This window comes from Bufo bufo, chromosome 1 (assembly GCF_905171765.1).
Source record: "Bufo bufo chromosome 1, aBufBuf1.1, whole genome shotgun sequence".
NCBI classification, from domain to species: domain Eukaryota; kingdom Metazoa; phylum Chordata; class Amphibia; order Anura; family Bufonidae; genus Bufo; species Bufo bufo.
Window position 1 is genome coordinate 114,164,210 of NC_053389.1, and position 22,511 is coordinate 114,186,720.

Here is a 22,511-nt window from a genome sequence, read left to right on the forward strand (position 1 = left end):
AGCACATGAAATACTAGACACAACATACTTTACATGGAGATGTTCAGAGCTGCATTTCAGACATTGTTTTTTGGACTTTGAAAGACAAGCAATATCAAGGTGGTCTCGCCCCCTGTGTGTCACATCAGGGCGTCTGTCTCTGTCTGGTATAACATAAGCCAGTGTCCGTACAGTACATGTAATCCCATACGGTGGGCAGTACTAGACTGACCTCGCATTTGGTTCAGAGCTGCACCCCCTCCTTGCCACTACAACCTCCCGCTTTTTGGCTTTTAAACCTGACTGTGCCATAATCCAAACTGCACGGTTTTGCAAAGCAGCATTTCTCCAATACGTTTCTAGAACTGGAGAACATCTGGTGCTGCAGTATTTTTTAGAATGTGGAAACAGTGCCAAGTGTGAACCTCTGGATTGATAAATACAGTAGCGGTATATAGATGATTGGTATGGGACTAAGCTGTAATACCAATCACAGCCACTATACAATGTATGGTGCTCTGCTTGGAATAGTATGAAAAGGCTGCTGCACTTGTCCGGGCACTACAGCCTGATCGGTGAGGGTGCTGCAGCGGCCTGATATTGATTATGTATCCTGGAGGATCGATCGTCAGTATTTATCTCCTGGAAAACCCATTTATGTTTTGGGTATCGTATGCAAATGTAGGACTAGGGTACAGTTGAGATTATATATATATATATATATATATATATATATATATATATTTTTTTTTTAACTCTCCCCTCTCTTCTTCTAGAGAGGATGAAGAGGAGAAAGAGAAGTGACAACCACTCGTCAGTACTTTAGTTTTTCAGATTGTTAACCATTCACAGAGTCCAGTTTAACCACAGGTAACATTCATAATGCACAGCTTGGCTATCTACTTCAGTCCCCTAGACTGAAGCAGCAGTGTGCATGCTCGACGACCACCACAACATTCAGCTGGGCATCACGGGACCTTCTGCCCGTTCAGTGGAAGTCCCAATGGTCAGACCTCCCACTGATCTAACAGTTATGATCTATCCAGTGGACAGGTGAAAATTACTTACAACTTTTTTGTATTTTTCTAACTTCTAGAGAGTCCCAGGTTGATGAGTAGTACTCAAGTAACATTTCTCTTGAAAAATCTTGTCTGACCTCTTCCGAATAACACTTTCCCTTTCCATTCACTTGAGGTATCTAGAGCCCATTATCTCCTGAGGGTCCTTCATACCTTTCAGGAAGCCACATTATGGCACACAGATCAGGATTATTGATCTTGTACGGTTGGCTTTTAGGAAGAGAAGGTTACACCATTAATTGGGCCTTTTGTCTTCTCTTCGTAGCTTTACATCGTGGTCGGTGTCAGGTTGTTACATCTTGACTGACACGGAGAAGAACGACGCGGGGATCCCTTGGTCATCTATTTCTAAAAATATAGAGAAATTGGCAGTAATGACCGAGTGAGAACATTTTCGTTAATGAATTTCCTTTGCTTAGAGCCATAGTGCTCATCCATTCACGGTTAACATTACGATCATCCATTTATAGAAAGCTAATGACCTGCAGGTAATAGCTCATCAAGTCCGGAGTGGATGTTCCTGTGTTTATAGGGGCAGAGGGTAAATGGGAATTGCCATACAACAATTCCTTTACATTTTCGCCTTATAACAGAGTTGAATGCAGTAGTTCATACGTGGCAGATTTCTGGTGTAACTTGGGCCAAAATGTGATGCAGTTTTGCACATCTGTCTGGACCTAGCATGGCAAGGGGGTGGCTTGTTGGAAAAAGCGTTGTCTTAGCAGGGAAGGTATGTGGGATTATATGCATCATTTAGGGCCTAAATTGTACCACATTGCTGTCTCAATGTAAGCCAATAGTTCAAAATTTAAAGAAAAGTCTCTCTGCAGCACATTTATCATCCAGCCTAAGCCCCTGTGATAAATCTATAGGATTAGTTAATCTGCCACAGTGTATCCGTCTGGCTTCAGAGGCAAGGCCACTTTCACATTAGCGTTTTCCTTTCCGGTATTGAGATCCGTCATAGGATCTCAAAACCGGAGGAAAATGCTTCAGTTTTGTCCCCATTCATTGTAAATGCAAACAAAACTGAACGGAATGGAGTGCACCCGAATGCTGCGTTTTGGGATACTGATCAAGACTGTTCCGACATGAAACACAATCTAAGGGTGCATTCACACGACCGTAAGTGTTTTGCGGTCCGCAAATTGCGTATCCTCAAAACATGGATACCGGCCATGCGTGTTCCGCATTTTGCGGACCGCACATGGCCGGTGCCATATAGAAAATGCCTATTCTTGTCCGCATGAGAATAGGACATGCTCTATATTTTTGTGGGGCAGTGGAATGGAACTACGGATGCGGACAACACACGGTGTGCTGTCCACATCTTTTGCATCCCCAAAAATTTCGGAACAGATGCAGAACTATTCATACGGTCATTGGTGCCAGATCTGGTTTCAGCGCCCATTGACTTAAAATGGTTTTAGTGCTAGGTCCGTATTTTACAAATAATACAACCGGATCCGTTCAGAACAGATGCAGTGGATCCTGGCATTAATGCTGGGGAGTGGTTAGATCCCATTTATAGTCAATGGGGTCCAGCGGGCACATGACACTGTCCAGCTATGCTGGATCCGGAGAACATTGGCCGGAACAGCCTGCTGGATAGCTTTGCTTGAATGTAGCCTTACCTGACATCTTTACATCAAAACATCAGCTAATTGGTGGGGGTGTCGGGCTCCCACTGATCAGATACCGCTGACCTGTCCTGAGGATAGGTCTTCAGTTTATTTTATTCCATTGTAAAGATGTCAGGTAATATTTGCGTTCAGGAGAGCGGAGAGAGGGGTACGGATCAAGGCGTTGGAGAGCTCGTCTGGTGGATTTCACACAGACTGGGAATGAGCAGTCTGCAATGCAGGAGAATACACGCGGCTGCAGAAGACGAGCAGAGCAACATTTTCAATAAACGCCAATTTAACAGAATACAAGCAGAGCAACATTTTTAAATAAAAACCAACTGCAGAATGTTTTTATTCCATAACACAGCTGACAGAATAAAATAAATGTGCCCCATAAGTATCCATAGCCATTAGGTGGAACGGTAGCTGTGATATTTTTCCTGGGGGGTGTATGACCACATCTCCTCCACTTCTCCAGGTGCGAGACTTGGATAATATACTTAGCGAGGCTTATTGTCTCGGCCTATTTATAGAAGGTCTCCCCCTAATCATTTCACCAAGACATTTGCTTGCAGTCGTTCTTAATTCGGTTTTGAACACTTGAATCCTGATTTAGCCAATCGCCGGGCAGGGGATTTTACAATCCTGTTAAATCCTATGGAGGGATTTATTATTCTCAGTAAGGGATTGCTGCTATCCTCTGTCTAGAAATGAACTGCCTCAGCACACTCGTACCCCGGCCACATTTGTCTGATATAGAAAGTCCAAAGCTGCTTATTCATGGCCAGGCATCAGAGATACTGACACCTGTCAGTCACTGGCGGGGGGCACAAGAAAATGGGAATTTAGTTATGGTAGAGGTATGTCTTATTTTAAAACTGATATTTCCAAATTCTATTTAACATTTCCAGGCACTAGAACACTCTTCTGTCTATTAGGCACTCTGTATCCCGAGCTCGCTGGTTCATAATGGCAAAATAAAAAAATAAGCTGATGATGAAAAGGATACAAATCTAAAAAAGAAAATGGTTGCACACCATTATACATACAAACAATAAGGCTAAGAAATGGGGATCATTCTAAATAAAAGTGGTACAATACCGACTATAAATGAGTCAATGGAAGCTCTTAGCGCACATATTTGATCAAACATGTGTCGGGCCCATCTACCAGGCGTCAGGGTGGCTTCCGCAGATGGGTCCCTAACACTAGTATACTGCCTCTCTTTGTACTTACCTAAGCCTACAATATTCAGGGCAGTGTAGGAACCAGCTACATAAGTACTCTGCTCAGAAGTCCATCTGAAAAAACAGACATTTTGCTGACACCTGTCTTATGTGTAGGACCAGTTTTAGGGTATACAGAAGCCCCCGGTCCTCCTCGGACCACACTCATGAATAGTTATGATGGGTAGGGAGTTTCCATATCCGGTGACTCAGAGCATTGACAGCGGAGAGAACCATTTAGAAGGACTGTGTAGGTTCCTGCTCTGCTGTCAGTGCAGGGGGTGCTGAATAAAAAAGGATCAAAGGAGGGGGAGCAATTACACAGACATAATTAATAGGTCACATCGTATTACTCCAAAAGAAATCAGAGCACTTTGAAAAGTCGGTTAAATAAAAAGTGGAGCAGAGAAGTGAATCTAATTAACCCCTTCCAAGTAACCAACAAAAGCTGCCCATTTCTCAATTCACTCACACTATAAATTTTTCTGTAGAGAAAATACTGTAGATTAGATATACAGTTTGTAATATAAAAAACTATAATATATTATATGAATAAATAAATCAGGGAGCACCGCTATAAAACTGGCATGCCAGCGGCTGAAATGCTGGAGTGCCAGCGGCTGAAGGGCGATCCCTCAAGCCCAAAAATACAAAAAATACCACTGCTTAAGAATAGTCCTCAGGTCACCTCTGAGGAAGGGGGCAGCTGTATACCCCGAAACACGTTTGGTTCTAAGAGACCCATCCTGACATGTCAGTTTGAAGATTCCCTGGATGAATCAGAACTTTGTGCTATTTTTACACCATTTTATTGGATCCACTTTCTTCATACTCGATTGAGGATATCAGGATCACCATGACCACGTGATACATCTCGTGACCAACTTCCTGCTGACACATCACGTGACAAGCCAGCATTCTCTACCTTCGTTTGGTGTGGCTTTTGTTTAGGCCCGTAACAGCAGGACGTACTACTTACTTATTGTGAGGACGGTATTTCCATCTGAAGACCTCGGGACAGGTAACAAGTGGTGTTATCAAGCCTTGGGACGCCTCGGCGTGTGGGTTATCAGTGGGGACGCCATACTTGTAATTACACCGGTTCACCTCTGCAATTGCTGCGGCGATCAGATAAACAGAGCATGAGAGTTGCCTTCTCTTCAAACAGCTGATCGGGGTGCTTTGAATCGGACCCCTGCCAATCTGATATTGATGACCTATCCTAAGGAGAGGTCATCAATAGTAACAAGCAGACAATCCCTTTAACTCTGCACTAAGCGCTGGGGCTTGAGGGCCTTTTAGACATTTATTCCAATCATTGGTCCATGTGAATGGCCCCCTGTTTGCAGGCTGGTTAGATGATTCTTGTGCGCATAAAAAATAACTTTTTCGGCAGCATATTGTTCCGAGTAAATGGATGTGCTGTCAGTAATATAAATGTGCAAATGATCCCATTTAATCCGTCTGAAGGCTATCTCTCCCGACTCCGTCCCTACTCCCCCATGTACATGTACATTCGGTTTGGCTGAGTGTGTAGGTGTTGTCAATGGGAAGAGAGGAGATCAAAGGATCAGGTATAAGTATTCCGCTCATTCCATCCTTCTCTCCCCTGACATCAGTCGGAGGATAGTCGGGAGCTCCCCATACACATTAGATTGTTGGCTGAACTTGCTGAGAACGGTGGGTTCAGATGAAAGTAAACTAAAGTGTATGGGAGCCTTTAGACTGTGGGTGCCCACTCGTACTGCAGGCAGCATTTCTAGTATTTATCCTGTATAATACAAAACATTGTCAGGATCCTGTACCATAAAAATCCACCACTCCTATAGGTGTTGACACAATGCAAAAAATGGGGCCTGTGGGACCCAGATGTAGGGGCCCAGTTGCAACTGCTGCTTCTTCATTCCCTATAGGTAATCCTTGAATTGGCCACAATTGCTGCTCTAAGAGAAGCAGGGAATGAGTCTAGAAATGGAATCTAGAAAAGCAGAATGAAGACCCCAGTGGGAGCTGTAATTGCTGCAAAGAGAGAATATCAGGTGACTCGCACACATCCTAGGGCAGGGGTGCACAACCTGCGGCCCGGGGGCCACATGCGGCCCTTGATACTATTCTGTACGGCCCCCAACCATCTGGTAACAGACATGTATGCCTATGTCTTGTGGCTGCTCACATGTATTTTTCATGTATTTCTCCCATTAGATGGGAGTCCTGGAAGTGTAACTAGACATTAATGGTATATAATGTGTGTTCAATATGCCATGAGCACAATATTTCAGTTGTTAATGCACCTTTAAATTTTAATTTCGGCCCTCGTCATTGGTTCAGTCTGGCAATGTGGCCCCCAACCGGGAAACGTTGTGCACCCCTGTCCTAGGGGGTCGTCTGGAAGGTCACTTTAATTTCTCTTTTTAATTGGTAGTGATGTTGCTTTCTTGAAGGAGCTGGTTAGACTACATTACTTTGGACAACTATAGTGGAATCATCTGCTCGACTGTGAACACAACACAAATGTTTGGTCTAAACAGATCGTAAACTGAAGGTAGAGTGTACACACATGATCCGAGCAGCGCTGTTAATCATTCTCCTGCAGAGTCATCACCCGCGCGTTTACAACATGCACAGAAGAGTGCAAATGCAGCGTCAAGAGTCCAGTAATAATAAGAAACGTGACAACAAATAGAAAGGTTTGGGAGGAAAGGTCTCATAAGATATATTTGTTCTTAAAGGCGTTGGATAGTATGTCCCCAGCAGTGGTAAATGTGATAAAATAACAAAATATCATAGACCCCTCTTTTCTCCATTACCACTTCCTGCACTATGCTCCCATCCTCCGTGCCAGTGTTAGTTTTCCTGGCTGCAGTGGTGACAATCTGTGCACATCACGTCACCACAGCAGCCAGGGACTGGCCTCTGCAGCCTCGTGCCATGTAATGTTGAAGCCAGTTATTGGCTGCACGGTGACTTGTGTGCATGACCCCTGCAGCGAGGAAGACCATGCCACCTCTGCAGGGCCGAAATGCAACCCTGTTAGAGGCTGGGGTGAAGAGTGAGAAGTGTCGCCTTTACAGTTGCTGGAGATGTATTCATTTATTTTAGAGAACTCTAAATTTGCCAAGTTTTACTGTGTAACAGCAAGTCACAGACGAGCCGCGCACTTTATTTGGTTGGGTAGTCCTTGCCTTAGGCTGGATTCTTGGGTAGCGTGCCTTGTGGACAATTACCGAACTGCAAAACCTTGTGTGTTTTTATTGTGATTTGCAGTCATTTTTGTGATGTATTTTTGAACATACATATTTTACAGGTGAAACTCATTCTTTAGCATGTGAATGTGCCAACAACTGCTTTTCATATCTGCGCCAATTTGTGGTGAAACGCATGCATTTTACCCTATTTTTGCTCTATAAGACGCCCCTAGGTTTTTGTGGAGGAAATTAAGAAAATAAAATATTTTGAACCAAATGGTGTGCTTTTGGTGGGTTTTGAACTAATGGGAGGTCTGTGGATGGCGCACTGTTATTGGGGGATCTGTGGAGGACAGTGTTATTGGGGGATCTGTGGAGGACAGTGTTATTGGGGGATCTGTGGAGGACTTTTACATTGTTAGGGTACTTTCACACTAGCGTTTTTGTTTTCCGGTATTGAGTTCCGTCACAGGGGCTCAATACCGGAAAAAAACTGATCAGTTTTATCCTAATGCATTCTGAATGGAGAGCAATCCGATTAGGATGCATCAGGATGTATCAGTTCAGTCCCTCTTACGTTTTTTGGCCGGAGAAAATACTGCATCATGCTGCAGTTTTTTCTCCGGCCCAAGATCCTGAACACTTGCTGGAATACCGGATCCGACATTAATTTCCATTAAAATGCATTAATGCCGGATCCGTCCCCAAGTGTTCAGGCAAAACGGATCCGGTTTTGCGGTCTGTGCATGCGTCTCAAATGCATCAGTTTGCGTCCGGATTACCGGATCCGGCAGGCAGTTCCGGTGACGGAACTGCCTGCCAGAATCCTCTGCCGCAAGTGTGAAAGTACCCTTATGGGGATCTGTGGAGAAAATGTGTTATAGGGGGATCTGTGGAGGACACTTATTGGGGGAATCTGTGGATGACTCTGTTATGGGGGAATCTGACCCCATTACATTGGGCCCCAGTTATAGCAGCCCAGCCATCACATATAAAGTGTGTGCAGTAGCCCCTAGCAGTGCTGCTTTGCTAAACTCGCTGTAATCGCTTCTCTGCAGTACTCGCTATGCGCACAGCGGGCAGGCCGGCAGCGCACGTCACTCACCGGCCCCGCCCACACTCAATGATTCTCCTCCCCCCACACACACACTTTTTTTTGGGGGGGGGGGGGGGGGTGCGTCTTATAAAGTGAAAAATACGGGTACATGCTTGGCACACTGCTGTTGTGTGTGAACATAAGGTTAGACCAGAAGTTTGTGTTTTTTATTTTTTTATTTATTTTTCATTAGCATTATTTGGGCTGGAGCCTGTTAAGATGGGTAACTTCTGTGTCCAGGCTCATTTCCCTGCTGAGATGTAAGGCATTACAGGGCACCAGTGCATACCGAGGGGTCTCGAGATCTACACTAAACTACTGTCTTGCAGGGGTCAGCAACCTCCGCCACTCCAGCTATTGTGAAACTACATCTCCCAGCATGCACTATTCTTGCGTAGCTATTCTTGGAACTGCCATAGAAGTGAATGGAGAGTTGTAGTTTAACAGCAGCTGGATCAGGGTGCCCATGTTGGGTATATAACAAGGTTCCCGAGTCATGGATCTATTCACTACTTGCTTCTTTGTGTGGGCATTACAAGGAAGGGCGTACAGAGGAGCAGTTGCAGTGACATATGGGCACATTTGAATATATTCATGAGCACTGGCCGCCCACGTCATCTTCTGAAATTAGCCGGGAGATGTAATGGTCCGCAATGTACTGTACATTAGGAGGATGTAAGGGAAAAGACAAGCATACTGAAGTAGTCCGCCCATCGTTAGCTGCCTGGATATTCTGGAACTATATTGCTTCCAGACTTCACCCAACTATTTTTCATACATTATTGCAAATCAATCAGTAGGCATATGTGGAGATGGGGCCCATTGTCTGCTCTGTTCAGAGTTGGTACTATGAACTTCTATTAAAGGGGTTGTGCCACTAATAACACTTATCCCCTGTCCCAGTGGTCGGACCACGAATGATCACGGGAACTGGTCTGCAAGTGGCGCCGAATTGCCCCTTGAGAATGAAGCGGCAGTGCGTGTGCATGTCGACCGCTCTATTCACTTCTATGGGACTGCCAACTAAGGTGCTCTCAGCAGTTCCATAAAAGTCAATGGAGAAGTGGACACACAGGCGCCCCTCTGCTCCATTCAGGCCAGTTGGGCGGCACTTGTTGGACCCCTGTTCTTGTGATCGCTGGGGGTCTCAGAGGTGAGAACCCCAGTGATCCAACACTTATCCCCTATCCTTTGTATAGTATTATTAGTAGCATAACCACTTTAAAGAGGATCTGTCACCAGAAAATGCAGTGCAATCTGAAAGCACCATGTTATAGAGCAGGAGAAGCTGAGCAGATTGATATATATTTTTGTGGGAAAAGAATCATTTAGAAATTTATATAGTTGCTTTTTTTTTCACTTCGTGTGAACAGCTATTAGGACAGGGAAGAGGTATTCATCAGCCTCTGTAAAGGTGCACAGGTCACCCGCGGATCGGGTGAAAAGATCTTTAGTGCAGACCCCTCCGGGCAGCAGATGGTGCTCTGTGAACGTGTGTCTGCTGGACGGATACAGTGGAGGTGATGGCTGCATGTAAAAGGAGCTCTCGCCTCCACTGAAGAGTTATCAAGAAACAGCGGTCCCTTCCCGATACTTGCCTGCTCGGTCAGCACATGTAAATGCACCTTTAGAGTAAGGTCACGCAGGGCAGTGTAGTTTCTGCAATTTAAGCAAAATTGTGTTAAAAATGTTGCGGTTTTCCAAGTTTTTTGTGGCTACACTAATTACATGTAAGTGAACCTACCAGAGGAGCCCTACCAACAAGCCACCGTCTCATCATCCTACGTTTTCCAACTCTGTCATTGCAAATGATTAAATCCATTGAGAACAAAAAGTGTGGGTGGAGGAAGAGTTAATTGTGCTCTTTTTACATATTTACCCTCTTTCATTTCCCTGCTAGCATGCATTAATATTAATGAGTGGCCTGAGGCTCCCGGACGTGCTGAGGATTTCTTCACATTAGTGAGGAGTGTGAGGACACGTTACACACACATTACGTCTTCCTGAGTTTTGCGGAATGGTAAGACTACAACTCCCAGCATGCCCTCACAGATTTCAGGTGAAATATGCAGTTTTTCAACAACTGAGGAGCCAGGTTAGAGATTACTGCATAAAGGGATGACAAAGAGCAAGTGAAGCTGGGGGCCTCAGTGTCTGCTGTGGACTCTGTCAGGAGAATCGCTTTTCGGAGCTGCAGCCATCTTCATCCCCCTGGAGCAGAGATTGTTGGCAGCTTACATGGATAACTCCCCTCAGCCCTTTTTCTACAGGCAATTAACTGTGTATTTGTATCTAAACATGATTGTCAATGATGCCAGCCAATGTGGCTTCTATGGGGCCTGGTCAAAGATGGCGAAAACCCGTGCAAGTTTTAAGGGAGGAAGAATAGGGTTGTTAAAAGTGGAGAAAACACCTAAACCTTCTATTCTGGGTGAAAAACCCTCCGGAATAGCAACACATTGGAGATCCCTGATCTAGAATGGGATATGTTTGCTGTGGGGGCGGCGGCCGCCTATGTGTCATCCCATGGAATGAAATGCTATGTAGTAAGCACGGGGCACCACATAGCTCCCATTTTTGTTCTGACTCTTGCTTTCACCGAAAAAAAAGTGTTATTTTCTTCTGTCTATTTTCTTTTTATCTATATAGTGTAGTAATGTACTGTATGTAGTGTGATGGCGTACTGTATATAGTGTACATTGTATGATGTGTGTGGAGTACTGTATATAGTGTACATTGTATGATGTGTGTGGAGTACTGTATATAGTGTACATTGTCTGATGTGTGTGGAGTACTGTATATAGTGTACATTGTATGATGTGTGTGGAGTACTGTATATAGTGTACATTGTATGATGTGTGTGGAGTACTGTATATAGTGTACATTGTCTGATGTGTGTGGCGTACTGTATATAGTGTACATTGTATGATGTGTTTGGAGTACTGTATATAGTGTACATTGTATGATGTGTTTGGAGTACTGTATATAGTGTACATTGTATGATGTGTGTGGAGTACTGTATATAGTGTACATTGTATGATGTGTGTGGAGTACTGTATATAGTGTACATTATATGATGTGTGTGGAGTACTGTATATAGTGTACATTGTATGATGTGTGTGGCGTACTGTATATAGTGTACATTGTCTGATGTGTGTGGCGTACTGTATATAGTGTACATTGTCTGTGTGGTGTACTGTATATAGTGTACATTGTCTGATGTGTGTGGAGTATTGTATATAGTGTACATTGTCTGATGTGTGTGGAGTACTGTATATAGTGTACATTGTCTGATGTGTGTGGAGTACTGTATATAGTGTACACTGTATGATGTGTGTGGAGTACTGTATATAGTGTACACTGTATGATGTGTGTGGAGTACTGTATATAGTGTACACTGTCTGATGTGTGTGGAGTACTGTATATAGTGTACATTGTCTGATGTGTGTGGCGTACTGTATATAGTGTACATTGTATGATGTGTGTGGAGTACTGTATATAGTGTACACTGTCTGATGTGTGTGGCGTACTGTATATAGTGTACATTGTATGATGTGTGTGGAGTACTGTATATAGTGTACATTGTATGATGTGTGTGGAGTACTGTATATAGTGTACACTGTCTGATGTGTGTGGCGTACTGTATATAGTGTACATTGTCTGATGTGTGTGGCGTACTGTATATAGTGTACATTGTCTGATGTGTGTGGAGTACTGTATATAGTGTACATTGTATGATGTGTGTGGAGTACTGTATATAGTGTACATTGTATGATGTTTGTGGAGTACTGTATATAGTGTACATTGTCTGATGTGTGTGACGTACTGTATATAGTGTATATTGTATGATGTGTGGTGTACTGTATATAGTGTACATTGTCTGATGTGTGTGGAGTACTGTATATAGTGTACATTGTATGATGTGTGATGGCGTACTGTATATAGTGTACATTGTATGATGTGTGTGGCGTACTGTATATAGTGTACATTGTATGATGTGTGTGGCGTACTGTATATAGTGTACATTGTATGATGTGTGTGGCGTACTGTATATAGTGTACATTGTATGATGTGTGTGGCGTACTGTATATAGTGTACATTGATGTGTGTGGCGTACTGTATATAGTGTACATTGTCTGATGTGTGTGGAGTACTGTATATAGTGTACACTGTGTGGAGTACTGTATATAGTGTACACTGATGTGTGTGGAGTACTGTATATAGTGTACATTGTATGATATGTGTGTGGAGTACTGTATATAGTGTACACTGTGTGGAGTACTGTATATAGTGTACACTGATGTGTGTGGAGTACTGTATATAGTGTACACTGTATGATGTGTGTGAAGTACTGTATATAGTGTACACTGTATGATGTGTGTGGTGTACTGTATATAGTGTACATTGTATGATGCGTGTGGAGTACTGTATATAGTGTACATTGTCTGATGCGTGTGGAGTACTGTATATAGTGTACATTGTATGATGTGTGTGGAGTACTGTATATAGTGTACATTGTATGATGTGTGTGGAGTACTGTATATAGTGTACACTGTCTGATGTGTGTGGAGTACTGTATATAGTGTACACTGTATGATGTGTGTGGAGTACTGTATATAGTGTACATTGTATGATGTGTGTGGAGTACTGTATATAGTGTACACTGTCTGATGTGTGTGGCGTACTGTATATAGTGTACATTGTCTGATGTGTGTGGAGTACTGTATATAGTGTACACTGTATGATGTGTGTGGAGTACTGTATATAGTGTACACTGTCTGATGTGTGTGGAGTACTGTATATAGTGTACATTGTCTGATGTGTGTGGAGTACTGTATATAGTGTACACTGTCTGATGTGTGTGGAGTACTGTATATAGTGTACACTGTATGATATGTGTGTGGAGTACTGTATATAGTGTACACTGTATGATATGTGTGTGGAGTACTGTATATAGTGTACATTGTATGATGTGTGTGGAGTACTGTATATAGTGTACACTGTATGATATGTGTGTGGAGTACTGTATATAGTGTACATTGTATGATGTGTGTGGAGTACTGTATATAGTGTACATTGTATGATGTGTGTGGAGTACTGTATATAGTGTACACTGTCTGATGTGTGTGGAGTACTGTATATAGTGTACACTGTATGATGTGTGTGGAGTACTGTATATAGTGTACACTGTATGATGTGTGTGGAGTACTGTATATAGTGTACACTGTCTGATGTGTGTGGAGTACTGTATATAGTGTACACTGTATGATATGTGTGTGGAGTACTGTATATAGTGTACACTGTATGATATGTGTGTGGAGTACTGTATATAGTGTACACTGTATGATATGTGTGTGGAGTACTGTATATAGTGTACATTGTGTGGTGTACTTTATATATTGGACATAGTGACAGTGTGATCTTGTACTGTACATGGTATAGTGTAAAATATACAGTATATTGTGTGGTAGTGTACTGTACAGGTCCATAGTCTGAAGTATTTGGTGTAGTAGCGTACTATATATTGTGTACATAGTGTATTAAATGTAGTGTGAGGGTGTCCTGTATATAGTATACTGTATATAGTGTACACTGTATGATGTGTGTGGAGTACTGTATATAGTGTACACTGTCTGATGTGTGTGGAGTACTGTATATAGTGTACACTGTATGATGTGTGTGGAGTACTGTATATAGTGTACACTGTATGATGTGTGTGGAGTACTGTATATAGTGTACACTGTCTGATGTGTGTGGAGTACTGTATATAGTGTACACTGTCTGATGTGTGTGGAGTACTGTATATAGTGTACACTGTATGATATGTGTGTGGAGTACTGTATATAGTGTACACTGTATGATATGTGTGGAGTACTGTATATAGTGTACACTGTCTGATGTGTGTGGAGTACTGTATATAGTGTACACTGTCTGATGTGTGTGGAGTACTGTATATAGTGTACACTGTATGATATGTGTGTGGAGTACTGTATATAGTGTACACTGTATGATATGTGTGTGGAGTACTGTATATAGTGTACATTGTGTGGTGTACTTTATATATTGGACATAGTGACAGTGTGATCTTGTACTGTACATGGTATAGTGTAAAATATACAGTATATTGTGTGGTAGTGTACTGTACAGGTCCATAGTCTGAAGTATTTGGTGTAGTAGCGTACTATATATTGTGTACATAGTGTATTAAATGTAGTGTGAGGGTGTCCTGTATATAGTATACTGTATGTAGTGTAATGGCATACTGTATATAGTGTACATAGTGAGTCTACTGTATAGTGTAATGTACTGTATACTGTGTGTAGTGTAATGGCATACTGTATATAGTGTACATTGAGTGTCCTGTCTGTAGTGTGTGGTGATACATTGGTGTACTGTATATATTGGTCATGGAGTACATAGTGATAATGTACTGTATATACTGTGTACATAGTGATATAGTATACTGTCGTGTCCTGTATATAGTGCACATTGTTTAATAGTGTATGGTATATAGTGAGTGTCCCGTCTATAATGTGTTGTATACTGTATATAGTGTGGCGGGTCCTGTCTATAGTGTTATATACTGTATATAGTGTGACAGTGATGCTTTTCCTTGGCCACGACTGCCCGTGTGTGAACCCGACCCTACCCCTCATGCAGCCTCCTGTTTCCTGGTGCTTGCGGCATCCGCTCCGCCTGCTCTCTCCAGGACTTGCATTGGCAATGAGAGGAGGGGTATCTGGAAGTCAGTCATGCTGTGACATCTGTGTATCAGCCAGCAGGCTCCTGCTGGGCCCCGCACCGGGTGCACCGGCACATCCCAGTCTGCTGCCCCTATAAACTGCTGCTACTGGACAACAGAATCCCTGCCCTGAGGGTCTCCCTCCCGTGTCCTCGGTCAGACCCAAGTCTGAGGTTGGTGTTGCTTGCTGCTGGTCTCCTGTTGTCGTGTTCTGCATTATCTTGTTGTCCATCAGCTAATGTGGAGTCGCGGGACCTAACCTGCCCCATGAGCTGCCATGTCCCTGGTGCTGCCGTCTCTGACGCTCCTGACAACAGCGGCGTATTAATATCTGCTCGCCTCTTCTGCCTTCACCAATCACAAGTGGACGGTAAGAGAGCAGCAGGGGAGCAGAGCAGTAGTATCAGAGCAATTAGAGTGCTGCTCTGAAGGTGCTATAGGGTTAATGTCGTTGATTCTATCAGGGTGAATACATTGAATGGTAATATTGGCTTATTGCTTTGTGTTTGTGGTCGGCTATGTATGTTGTATTTGTGATGTCAGGCAGGTCACTGGTTATCTAATGGTGCTCATCACGAGGGGATTCTTGAAGTCAGTTTTCCAGGAGCCTGTGTTGCCATAATTTGCGCCAGATTTATCAAATGTCACACAATGTAGTGTAAAAATGCGCAAAACATTTGTGTAACAAAAAAAAGGGCCAAAAAGTTGCATAGTCCTATTTTTGTGACTTTTTGAAGACCAAATTCTGGAGTGCAGGGCTGAATAAATCCCCCCCCATTGATGGCTCAGTGGTTAGCAGCGCAGGGATCCTAGGTTCAAATCCGACCAAGGACAACATCTGCATGGAGTTTGTATGTCCTCCCCGTGTTTGTGTGGGGTTAATCCGGGTTCTCCGGTCTCCTCCCACACTCCAAAGGCATACAGATAGGGACCTTAGACTGTGAGCCCCGCTGGGGACAGTGTGATGCTAATGTCTGTAAAGCGCTGCAGAATATAGTAGCGCTATATGGAGTGCATAAAATAAATAAACTCTAGGGGGAGGTTGTGTACACAGTGATCATTGCATGTACGTGTATATACCAGTATATACTGATTACCTTTATATATCATTTTATATTTATGGATATGCCCAGCTGTCGGTGGACTGTATGTCAGTAGTTAGCGCTGAGGTCTTGAAGTTTGCATTTTGTCCCCTGTGACCAGGGACAGGGATTGATGTGAGTCTCTGTCCTCTCTGTATAGCGCTGCACTATATGTAGGTGACATAAACAGGCGATAAATAGAATAACTGAGGCCTTCTTGTCGGAATGCCTTGAAGATGGCAGTGATTGCAGTGGCATAGAGCCGACATAGCAATGAACACTTCATTTATAAAGACAGCGTGATGTCATCACTTGTGAAGCATGACGTCATTTGTGGTGAGCTCACATGGATTTCCCACAAGGACCTATGGTAGGCCTGACAGGCGCCATATCATTGCAGGATCAATAGGTGGGAAAGTGGGAACAGGCTCACAATACTACCCCGGGGCCTCAGCACGGCCAGTGACTTAAAGGGTGTTTCCATCTTACTGTGTAAAATGATGGCATAGTCACACTTTTTATTGATGGGGGTCCGACCTCGGGTAGCTCCGCTGCTCCTGAGAATGAATAGGCCTGCAGTGCTGTTTCACCTTCCATGTCTTCCCTGCACATCAAGGCCCAGCGGTCCCACTGTGCGGGGAATATGTGGCCCCATGCACTATACATGTGCTGCGGCCCCTCCATTCTCCAGATCAGTGGGGGATCCAGAGCTCAGATCCTCTCTGATTATAAAGTGATGGCAGAACCTAGCAATATGCCATTACATTTTAGATTTGGAATACCCCTTTAATGCTTAGGCCCTTAATCCCATGTTGTGGCCCTTAAAGGGATTCTGTTACCAGGAAATTCACTGTTCACCAGGCACAATGTCTTGTAGGTCTAGCTCAGCTGAATGTAATGATACCTTTTTACTTAGTGATCCTCTCCTTCATTCTGGAGAAAAAGTACTTTAACCACTTCCCGCCACGCTAACGCCGAAAGGCGTCATTTCTGCGGCGCTCCCAGGTCACACTAACGCCGATTGGCGTCATCTCGCGTGAGCCGAGATTTCCTGTGAACGCGCGCACACAGGCGCGCGCCTTCACAGGAACGGAAGGTAAGAGAGTGGATCTCCAGCCTGCCAGCGGCGATCGTTCGCTGGCAGGCTGGAGATGTGATTTTTTTAACCCCTAACAGGTATATTAGACGCTGTTTTAATAACAGCGTCTAATATACCTGCTACCTGGTCCTCTGGTGGTCCCCTTTGTTTGGATCGACCACCAGAGGACACAGGTAGCTCAGTAATATGTTGCACCAAGCACCACTACACTACACCCCCCCCTGTCACTTATTAACCCCTTATTCACACTTGATCACCCCATATAGACTCCCTGATCACCCCCCTGTCATTGATTACCCCCCTGTCATTGATCACGCCCCTGTAAAGCTCCATTCAGATGTCCGCATGATTTTTACGGATCCACTGATGGATAGATCGGATCCGCAAAACGCATACGCACGTCTGAATGGAGCCTTACAGGGGCGTGATCAATGACTGTGGTGATCACCCCATATAGACTCCCTGATCACCCCCCTGTCATTGATTACCCCCCTGTCATTGATCACCCCCCTGTAAAGCTCCATTCAGATGTCCGCATGATTTTTACGGATCCACTGATAGATGGATCGGATCCGCAAAACGCATACGGACGTCTGAATGGAGCCTTACAGGGGCGTGATCAATGACTGTGGTGATCACCCCATATAGACTCCCTGATCACCCCCCTGTCATTGATCAACCCCCTGTAAAGCTCCATTTAGATGTCCGCATGATTTTTACGGATCCACTGATAGATGGATCGGATCCGCAAAACGCATACGGACGTCTGAATGGAGCCTTACAGGGGCGTGATCAATGACTGTGGTGATCACCCCATATAGACTCCCTGATCACCCCCCTGTCATTGATTACACCCCTGTCATTGATCAACCCCCTGTAAAGCTCCATTTAGATGTCCGCATGATTTTTACGGATCCACTGATAGATGGATCGGATCCGCAAAACGCATACGGACGTCTGAATGGAGCCTTACAGGGGCGTGATCAATGACTGTGGTGATCACCCCATATAGACTCCCTGATCACCCCCCTGTCATTGATTACACCCCTGTCATTGATCAACCCCCTGTAAAGCTCCATTCAGATGTCCGCATGATTTTTACGGATCCACTGATAGATGGATCGGATCCGCAAAACGCATACGGACATCTGAATGGAGCCTTACAGGGGCGTGATCAATGACTGTGGTGATCACCCCATATAGACTCCCTGATCACCCCCCTGTCATTGATCAACCCCCTGTAAAGCTGCATTCAGATGTCCACATGATTTTTACAGATCCACTGATAGATGGATCGGATCCGCAAAACACATACAGGCGTCTCCCTGGAGCCTTCCAGGGGGGGTGATCACCCCATATAGACTCCCTGATCACCCCCCTGTCATTGATCACCCCCCCCCTGTCATTGATCACCCCTCTGTCAGGCTGCATTCAGATGTCCGTATGATTTTTACGGATCCACGGATACACTGATCGGATCCGCAAAATACATACAGGCGTCTCCCTGGAGCCTTCCAGGGGGGGTGATCACCCCATATAGACTCTCTGATCACCCCCCTGTCATTGATCACCCCCCTGTCATTGATCACCCCCCTGTAAGGCTCCATTCAGACATTTTTTTGGCCCAAGTTAGCGGAAATTTATTTTTTTTTTTTTCTTACAAAGTCTCATATTCCACTAACTTGTGTCAAAAAATAAAATCTCACATGAACTCACCATACCCCTCACGGAATCCAAATGCGTAAATTTTTTTAGACATTTATATTCCAGACTTCTTCTCATGCTTTAGGGCCCCTAGAATGCCAGGGCAGTATAAATACCCCACATGTGACCCCATTTCGGAAAGAAGACACCCCAAGGTATTCCGTGAGGGGCATATTGAGTCCATGAAAGATTGAAATTTTTGTCCCAAGTTAGCGGAAAGGGAGACTTTGTGAGAAAAAAATAAAAAATATCAATTTCCGCTAACTTGTGCCAAAAAAAAAAAATTTCTATGAACTCGCCATGCCCCTCATTGAATACCTTGGGGTGTCTTCTTTCCAAAATGGCATCACATGTGGGGTATTTATACTGCCCTGGCATTCTAGGGGCCCCAAAGCGTGAGAAGAAGTCTGGTATCCAAATGTCTAAAAATGCCCTCCTAAAAGGAATTTGGGCACCTTTGCGCATCTAGGCTGCAAAAAAGTGTCACACATCTGGTATCGCCGTACTCAGGAGAAGTTGGGGAATGTGTTTTGGGGTGTCATTTTACATATACCCATGCTGGGTGAGAGAAATATCTTGGTCAAATGCCAACTTTGTATAAAAAAAATGGGAAAAGTTGTCTTTTGCCAAGATATTTCTCTCACCCAGCATGGGTATATGTAAAATGACACCCCAAAACACATTCCCCAACTTCTCCTGAATACGGTAATACCACATGTGTGACACTTTTTTGCAGCCTAGGTGGGCAAAGGGGCCCATATTCCAAAGAGCACCTTTAGGATTTCACAGGTCATTTACCTACTTACCAAACATTAGGGCCCCTGGAAAATGCCAGGGCAGTATAACTACCCCACAAGTGACCCCATTTTGGAAAGAAGACACCCCAAGGTATTCCGTGAGGGGCATGGCGAGTTCCTAGAATTTTTTATTTTTTGTCACAAGTTAGTGGAAAATGATGATTTTTTTTTTTTTTTTTTTTTTTCTTACAAAGGAGTTTGAAATCAAATTCTGTAAAAAATGACCAGTGAAATCCGAAAGGTGCTCTTTGGAATATGGGCCCCTTTGCCCACCTAGGCTGCAAAAAAGTGTCACACATCTGGTATCTCCGTATTCAGGAGAAGTTGGGGAATGTGTTTTGGGGTGTCATTTTAAATATACCCATGCTGGGTGAGAGAAATATCTTGGCAAAAGACAACTTTTACCATTTTTTTATACAAAGTTGTCTTTTGCCAAGATATTTCTCTCACCCAGCATGGGTATATGTAAAACGACACCCCAAAACACATTCCCCACCTTCTCCTAAATTTGGGCCGGACACCTGTGAGCAGCACCTCCGTGATTTCTAGCGTGGCCACGCTACTTCCAACTGCAGCCGCAGTCAACCTTATAGGAACAAATAAACACAGACCGAAGAGGTAACTTCTTTGTTCCAGCCGGAGGATCATCACACACGGACGCATCAAGTTCCGCTCCAACTCCCGCGTTAGTTCGGGACTAGCAGCGTGAACAGTGTGGAGCGTGACGCCGGCATTAACCTGCACCGCTTGCGACCGAGTCTACGACTAATCTGCACCGTCAGCCGTTTGTGTGAATAGGAAGGAAGGTAAGATACCATTCCTCCCCAAAGGATTGACTTTCATCGTACGGTATGATCAATACCTATAGCCATTAAGCTTGTGTTTAATCCTACTGCACCGACAGCCCTGTGGAGGAGATAAACTATACTATCTTAATCATACCTTGGCTATCTATTTGTGCTTGATGTGTCCCATATATGGGATAAAGATTGACAATCATATTTGAGGATTGACATTTTTGGAATCGACACTGTGACAGTGGATTTGTGCTCAGTTACCTGCTGTGGCAGTCCACACTGCTTGGACAATTTGAATACTTCATTTTAAGTGTGGAAACTCAACATATGCATTCCCATTGGTGATTATAATTTATGTTATGTTTTATATCTATCTTAAATGGTTTTATGACTAGTACATGTATTAATAAATTGATTTAATTAAATTTTATTAAGTCCAAGTGTTTGAGTGCTCACCCACTATCTTTTTATTTATTTATTAACCATACAATTAGAGGGTGGGTGTCCCTCTATTTTGGGTTGGCAGCACCTGACTCCATAATCCGCTTGAAGTGAGCCACCATATTGTATTAATACCTTTCGGATTTCACTGGTCATTTTTTACAGAATTTGATTTCAAACTCCTTACCACACATTTGGGCCCCTAGAATGCCAGGGCAGTATAACTACCCCACAAGTGACCCCATTTTGGAAAGAAGACATCCCAAGGTATTCGCTGATGGGCATAGTGAGTTCATGGAAGTTTTTATTTTTTGTCACAAGTTAGTGGAATATGAGACTTTGTAAGAAAAAAAAAAAAACTCATCATTTTCCGCTAACTTGTGACAAAAAATAAAAAGTTCTATGAACTCACTATGCCCATCAGCGAATACCTTAGGGTGTCTACTTTCCGAAATGGGGTCATTTGTGGGGTGTTTGTACTGTCTGGGCATTGTAGAACCTCAGGAAACATGACAGGTGCTCAGAAAGTCAGAGCTGCTTCAAAAAGCGGAAATTCACATTTTTGTACCATAGTCTCCATTATCTGATTAAAATATACTAGTTTTACCCCCACCTGTCGTTTCATTTTTGATTAAAAATAGGTTTTATGTATATGGCAATTACCTTCTTAACGTGCCCAAGGGGCTGTCCCTCCGGCCGTTTGTGCCCAGCGCCGCCCCGCTGTTAAATTATTCACTCTTCTCCGGGCTTTTTTTTTTTTTCTTTTTCTCAGTGCGCCGTAATCCCGCGCATGTCTGGCCCACGCGGTGTCCTGGCAGCAGCCTCATCGAGTGTGATCAGTGCGCCAGCATGCCGGAGAGGAGTGAATAAATTAACAGCGGGGCGGTGCTGGGCTCAGGGACGCGGCTGGGCACAAACAGCCGGAGGGACAGCCCCTTGGGCAGGTTAAGAAGGTAATTGCCATATACATAAAACCTATTTTTATCAATAATGGAAAAACAGGTGGGGGTAAAACTAGTATATTTTTTATTAGATAATGGAGACTAATATAATGATACGAAAAGCCTCAGCATGGAAAATCGGGCTGACAGAATCCCTTAAAGTGCACTCAGGGCGGGCCCAAGACACGCCATGCTTGTCTATAGAAGAGAAGGCAGGTTGTACATTGCTGATGGTGCTCTTTGGTTCTATTGTCTGCATTCTGGCTCACCACCATCAGAATTGTATTCCCTATGGAGTCCCTCCTACAATCAGCTGCTTAGCAGTCTATACATTGGGAGCCATAATACTCAGTATTATAATAGTCATCATTTTTTGTTCTGTTGTTCTTATGGAGAACCACTTTACCTAGGTTGTCCTATCACAGACCACCCCTTTAGTTCAGGCCTGCCTCCCAAGACCCCCAGCACACCATTGATTTGCCATCATTGCAAATGGGTTATTACACGACGACCACAGAAATTAATTTGAGTCCGCAAATAAAAAGGACTTGCTTGTTGCTGGCTGTCCACTAATGGAGGGGGACCTGATCGGGGAGACCCCTGTGTGATGTACATATGCCCTAATAGGGGACAACCCAATTCTATAACAATCAACAAGGGATACGGCACAATTGTGTTGTGTGTGTGTGTGTGTGTGTGTGTATATATGTATATATAT

At 43.8% G+C, this 22,511-nt stretch overlaps 1 protein-coding gene across 9 annotated transcripts in view; it reads left to right on the forward strand.

Annotated features, from left to right (window-relative positions):
* The window catches only part of MIB2 (MIB E3 ubiquitin protein ligase 2), a 127,174-nt gene that overhangs the window by 18,435 nt on the left and 86,228 nt on the right, over positions 1 to 22,511 (forward strand). For 5 of the 9 annotated variants that reach the window (XM_040428154.1, XM_040428124.1, XM_040428098.1 and 2 more), the window contains exon 2: positions 10,091 to 10,210. The exons of 2 other annotated variants lie outside the window; for them this stretch is intronic. In XM_040428154.1, the coding sequence (XP_040284088.1) occupies positions 10,208 to 10,210 (3 nt within the window). In that variant the 5' untranslated portion in view covers positions 10,091 to 10,207. Of the gene's footprint in view, positions 1 to 10,090; positions 10,211 to 14,942; positions 15,106 to 15,214; positions 15,303 to 22,511 lie in introns of those variants that run through there. 2 more of the 9 variants (XM_040428130.1, XM_040428138.1) reach the window with 2 other exon arrangements.